Raw genomic sequence first — 6,869 nt, forward strand, 5'->3', positions numbered from 1 at the left:
TTTACGTCTACATTATTTTGATTGATACCATTTGTAGCATGCGATGGATTTTGATAATTTTGGCCTACGTTTTGTTCGTTAAAATTTGCACCTTGATTACTATTATACACATTATTTTTATAATATTGCTGACTTTTTTGGTTAGGCCTATTTTTATACCTATCATCCCACTTTGGTTGTGTATAGCCATTATTACTATTAAAATGATTTGGAGGGTTATATGTATTTTTTCGATGGAAGTGTTTATTAGGATCTATATATTGATTCGGTCTAATTTCATTATTTGTGTTGTAATTATTATTTGGATAAAAAGTATTGTTTGGGTGGTAATTTTGATTATTAACATAATTGTTTGGAATAAATGAATTATTTGAACTATAGTTTTGATTACTAAAATTGTTGTTTGGATAAAATGAATTATTTAAATTCTGTTTTTGATTACTATAACTATTATTGTTATTATTGCATGGGTCGTAATTGCACATATTATTATTGAATGCATTGTTTGGATTATTTTGAAGATTGTAATATGGGCTAGGACTATTCACATGCATATTATTATTAAATTTCTTTTTCTGGTTAAAATTTCTATTACCATTGTTAATATTATTTAATTTAGATTTTAAAAATTCATTTTCTTTCCTAAGAGTGTCAATATCTACGGAACTTATATTTTGAAAATCTGTGTGCATCAATTTCGAATTTTCTATTTTCTTTAAATTAATTTCCAAATTGTCTAAAGTGTCATTATTCATAATAGTTACGGTGTTATAATATTCTGGTGTTAGTGCCTCTAATATTATATCAATTTTCTCGGTTTCAGGAATGGTGCAATTTGTTTGACTGATTAAGTATAAAATATCTGCTAAGTACTCCGATATTGTTTCTGTCGATTTTAATTTTTTACTTCGTAATTTGTTTCTTAACATACGATTCCTAGCCGGCGATGCAAATTTTTCCTTAAATATTTGTTCTATTTCATCAAAAGTCGGATATAAGTTATTAATTGTTAATGTCTTGTATAATTTATAAGCGGAATTTTTTAAATATAATGGCAAGTAAGTTAGTTTTATTTGCGGAGACCACTCATTAGCAGTAGCTACCACGTTAAAGTACTCGAAAAATTCTAAAACGCATTCATCGCCCGAACCGTTGAAAATATTAGGTACAAATTGTTGAGGTCTTGCCATTTTATTTTTCGTATTTGATTTAACTATATTATCAATTTTTGAACTAGCGTCCAATTTATTATTTTGATTTACCTCTACAGATTCAAATTTTAAATTATTCGGTTGCTCAGTATTTTTAATTGGTGAAAGTGATTGGTCTATTAAGAGATTTTCTAACTGTTGGGCCACGTCTTTAGGTCCAACCGTATCGGTACCCTTATTTTCTAATTCTACCTGTGAGTCTGGTTCGCTAATATTTTTTTCACAATGATTTTTCTGGCTATTATTGAAATCTAATGATAACTTATTTTCAGTAAAGGTAAGATCTGCAGTACTATCGTTATAATTATCTTTATCTTCGGTATCAAGAAGTCCAACTCTAAAAGTTTTTATTGCTGATTTCGCGAGATCCCTTAAGTGTAAGAGAGTTGACGATTCTTCACAATGTATGTTACAAAATTTTAAAAAACCGACTACTTCAGATTTGTCTAACAAAAGTATCCACGATACCGTTTTCTGAGATATTATGAATTCAAATTTTTTTTCTACTGGTGTTAGTTTATTAAATTCATCTTTACTTAAACATTCAACTTCGTATAATGTGCAAAGCGTAAATTTTTTAACTAACTTAGCCGATAAAGGTATCTTTCCAAATTTCGAATTTTCAAAAAAAATCTCCTAAATTATTCTCATCGATTTGTCGTAATATGCCGATCAATTCTGTTGCATTTATTTCTGAATCGAAGTGTTCATTTAAAAATAAAATATTTAATTTTGTTACTTTAGCAATCTGATTATTAGTATTTCGTTTAATATAAAATTTGACATCCATTAAGAATTATTAGGCCAATAACTTCACATAAGATTCACATGACACCCAACAATAATATCACAACACAAGGGGTGTACCTTAGAATCGAAATTTTTCTCGAGAAAAAACAAAATATAATTTCTAAAAAAAAATCGGGACTCCAGGGACGGGCGCCTCCACCAACTGTAACGTCTCCTCTTCACCTGGGCTCTTCCCCGTCTCGGTGTCGTTCTGTTTATATTAACGAGGTCTCGGAGACTCGACCTCGGTGTGTGATATTATTACTAGGGATCAGGGTTACCTTATGTGAAGCAAGTACTCAACGTAATGTATATATATATATATATCTGTTATTGATGTATTATTATTATTTACTACAAGTTACAATATTGAAATATACTTATAAATTATACTCCGGGCTACCGATCGGGCCATGGTGTGTCGTGGGTGCCGATGTCCAAATGTGGGTTGAGCTGGTCGTCCGCAGGTCCTCTTCAGGTCGTTGTCAGCCCTCGAGTTCCACTATCGACCACCTCACCGTCGACTCTTCATTCTTGACCATCCAACTATCAACCGCCGACTCTATTCTATCGACTACCTCACTGTCGACTCTATCATAACTGCCTCCCGCCAGGCGTCCAGGTCGGTATTTACACGATGTGAGCTAAACATCGCGTCAGCATAATATATATTTCATATATATATACACATTTGTCATTACTAACACTCAGCATATTAGCCGTGCTCAACGTAGGGAGTAATGTACGATGTCGATGACGAAAATCGTTACAATAGTTTATATACCATATATTATACCTATCAAAATAAATCTATCACTTGCTGCATCGTGAGAATTACACCATGAATTAGGCCAGAATTGCGCCATCCAACCTCTATTTTTTTTTTTTTTAAATTTTTGAACACCAAAGTCGTACTTCTTACCAAAACAATATTTGGTTTTTATACTTAAATCAATTTTTTTCTAAAAAAATGCATCTTTGCAGTATAAGTATAAACATTTATCGGTCCCCTGTGTGGGCTGTGCTGGAAAGAGTTAAAAACAGCAAGGGCTATAATAGCTATTATAGCGACGTTATACAGCGACGCACACACTTACTCGCGTTTCGCGTAAGTTCTGTACAAAAATAAACTAAATATCCCAAAATGTTGTTTATCTAATGCATCTAATATATGTATAATATATTAAATATTTTAAATTAAAGTAAACGAATAAAATTCATAATAGTAGGTACCAATAAAAAGTAAACAAATATTTTTTAATTTCTGAAATTACAAGTGAGGCTCCTCCCAAAACAGCCACTGTACCTACCTAACCTAACCTAACCTATTAAGCACGGTTTTTTTATAATCATTTGAAGTAAAAAAAATTCAAAATATATACCTACAAATAAATAGTTTTTGATTAAACAATTTAATTGACTTTACTTTACTTTAGCAAACCTGTAATTCCCTAAACCAATACAAAAACTAGTACCTATGAAATAAGAAAGAATAGAAAAATGTATTTTTTAGTAAATAGGTATTTAAAAAATTTTGTATATACGTACCAGTGGCGTATTTATAGGGAGGGGCCTCCCCCCACCATTTACTCGTGTCTCGTACATGTTTAATGTTTTGTTTCTACATGATTAAGAAAAACAAATTTTATCATACGATACAAAGGATTTTGTAGAAAATTTTCGAAGCTTCAGTTATCAACATTTTCAATAAATATCGTGATTTTTTGTTATCAGTTTGGTACCAAAAATGGTTGAAAAATACTGAGTTCATTTTTTAATTCAAATATTTTCTAGTTTTGTACATGGCCAGTTTCTACAGGCTGTAGTGATGGTTGGAGATGTATCTGCTGCGTGTACGCCAACCAAATTCAGACTATGTGCAGAACACGGAACGAACACGGCCAATCTATTTTTTTGTAAAATATGAGCTTGCACACCATTATAAATTCCAGCCATATTAGAACCATTATCGAAACCTTGGCCTCTACAATCATTAATATTTAATCCATCATCAAACAGTTTTTTTGTTATTTCACCAGCTAACCTAATACCCTTTATTTCCTGTGTAGCTATAAAGTCAATAAAAGTCTCTTCAATTGTAACTTCTTTATCAATTGTAATGTTCTCGACAGCTTGGTACCTACTATCGTAGTGCTAATAGCAGATAAGTGGCTGCCGAGATATTATCGTTGCGGGTCGCAGACAATTTGTTTGATGTTGTAGTCGTGGTTGATAATAAATAAAAGACAGTTGTTGTTTTATTGTGAATTTTATTATATTGTTGATAATTTTTCTAAGTCCAAAATATGCTCGTACAGAGTGGCGTGAAGGTGCTTGCACTAATGGGTGGTAGTACACGTCTGAAAACAGGCCGATTCGGGCTCCCTTATATATGAAGTTCCCCGTACCCCTTGCCTATAGCTACTGTATCTCGACTCACGGATGTGATGTGTGTGACCATCGTTCCGGCCCACGCATTTTATGACTTCCAGTATAATTCTGTGTATTCGATTTGATATAATCATTTTTAATATAATTTTAATATTTTTTATAATGACTATCGTTGCGTACAGTGTTGTAATCAAAATAATCATTCTACTGTTCCACATTTTTATACTTTGAACATTGTGGTATACAGAGCAATTATATGGTTCAATGAGTTCCCAATATCCGTTTCCCAAACAAGACATTAAAATGTAATATTATTTAATAAATAGAAGGAACCCTTATTTCCGTTTCTATTATCCGATGTATGCCGAATTACAGTATCTAAATTATAGTATAGTATAGTTATGTACCTGTGGGATTTGTTTTATTGTTAAGTAGGAACTTCCTTACTACATCTCCCCCTTTAAAAGTTGATTTTTATCGTCTAAAATGAGAAATATTAACTCAAACTTCCTCCATTAGTTCAAGCACTTTCCTATGATTACAAATTTTACATATATCAATTATTACATTACATTCAATTATTATATGTTTACATTTTATGTTTTACATTAAATACATCATTATATTTATATGGTACATTTCACCATATTAATTATTATTGACAGAATACAGGTTATGATTCACAATATTACAGTATATATTTTGCTTATTATCTAGGTTAGTATCTTATGTGATTAACAATATATTCTTTTTTTGTGTTTTTTTTGTTTACATCAATAATCTTATCTTAGTGTTAATATAATATGTGTAATAATATTTTAATATAACATGAATTCTTAAAATCTATTACAATATATTTTTTTTTCTTTTTTTTTTCGTGCAATATATATATATATATATGATAAAATAGTGGTGTTTACTATATTTTATTTTCCATTACCATGTTAATTATGTTTTAAATAAGTTAGATTAATATATTTCTTATTCCATCACCATGTTAATTACGCCAATATATGCTAATATGTTCCTAACTTTCTTTTTTTTTTTTTTTTTTTCATTCTACGTTTACGTTTGCTTCTATATATATATTTTCCATTAATCACTATATCATTATATTTTATGCCTAGTTAATATTACTATCCCTATACTGTAATTTGATTGTATCTTTTTACTACAAGTCCAGACCAACAATAAACTATTGTACTCAAGTTTTATTACATGATCAAGACTAGTATTAAATCGATTCTATTCTATTCTATTTCCGCAATGATCTCATCTTGCTAATTGAACCCGTGTCGCCAGAGTGTGCTGCAATTCAAAGCATCCTCCCGCGACACTGGCTAAACTAATAAGATTTTGTAATTTCTTATTGTGAGTTATTATGGCCATTTGGTCCCTTGGTGATCCCGTTAAAAAAATCTGCTATTCACACGATTTTCCCAACCAATCACCAAACGATCAAATTCCAACATTTTTCTTAAGTGGTCAAACCGTTCGGTGCATAATAGTGCACCATTTGTCAGTCTCCAATAAAATAGACAAAATATGCCCCTATTATTTACCGCCCGATTCCTACTGTTATTTCTTTCTCTTTTGTTTTTCTGAAATTAATGCAATTAAAATTACTATTTGTGGTATTCTGTTAGTTAATTATTAATATCTAGCGTTATTTTTTTTTTTTCTATATATATTTACTTTAGTGTGTTAATTAAGCTACTTTGTTATTTGCTATAATAAAATTTATAAATTCGTAAAAAAAAATTATATTTTTACAACGTGGTGCTAGGTGCGTGGTATTGTCTATATAGGTTGGAATTGTTTCACCAAATTTTGGTACCCATATTCCTTAACCATTCTGTTAAATATGCATTTTGTAAATCTCACATCAGTCTTTGGGTCGTGAGCGTATGTTATTTTATGTTTTTGTGTACATACGCCGCTATGCGCTTCCGTTAAGTTCAATAGCCTACCCCTTTTCTGGATTCTACCTATATTAAATTCGAAAATTCTTTCAGTTATTTTTCCCCTCAATTTTTCTAGTATCATGTAGAAGTCCCCATCGAAATTCAAATCATAGCATCTGATGTTTAGTACTTCTATATGTCCTAACCCTAATCTACTTAAAATATTCCTATCGTATGATCCCCCAAACAATACCACTACATTTATTTTATCTCCACGCAAAATATAATTTTTTATGAATTCTGGTGTTAGGTTATTTAATTTCGAATTCAGACTTTTGTTAAGTTGCGCTAAACAGGTCGTCTCCACTTCCTTTTTGTTGTGAAAAATCCGCCTTATCGATTTCTCTGCCAACTGTGTTTCACGAACAGTCATAACTCTCATCTGTTCGTGGAGTGGCAGGAGAAGCGGTTTCCCCTCGAGCTTACGAATTTTACATTTGTTTAGGCTGTTTGAGATTGCTCCTGATATTAGTACAATGTCTGTTCTCCTCATATTGGTAAATTCGAAATCCAT

General features: G+C 31.0%; 1 protein-coding gene across 1 annotated transcript; it reads right to left on the reverse strand.

The window, feature by feature from the left end:
* Positions 1–6,172: 6,172 nt before the first annotated feature.
* On the reverse strand, positions 6,173–6,869 carry LOC132932602 (uncharacterized). The gene has a single exon (XM_060998979.1). It carries the CDS (start codon positions 6,867–6,869, stop codon positions 6,192–6,194), a length of 678 nt encoding a protein of 225 aa, XP_060854962.1. The 3' UTR covers positions 6,173–6,191.

The sequence above is a fragment of the Metopolophium dirhodum genome, chromosome 1 (assembly GCF_019925205.1).
Source record: "Metopolophium dirhodum isolate CAU chromosome 1, ASM1992520v1, whole genome shotgun sequence".
Lineage (NCBI taxonomy): Eukaryota > Metazoa > Arthropoda > Insecta > Hemiptera > Aphididae > Metopolophium > Metopolophium dirhodum.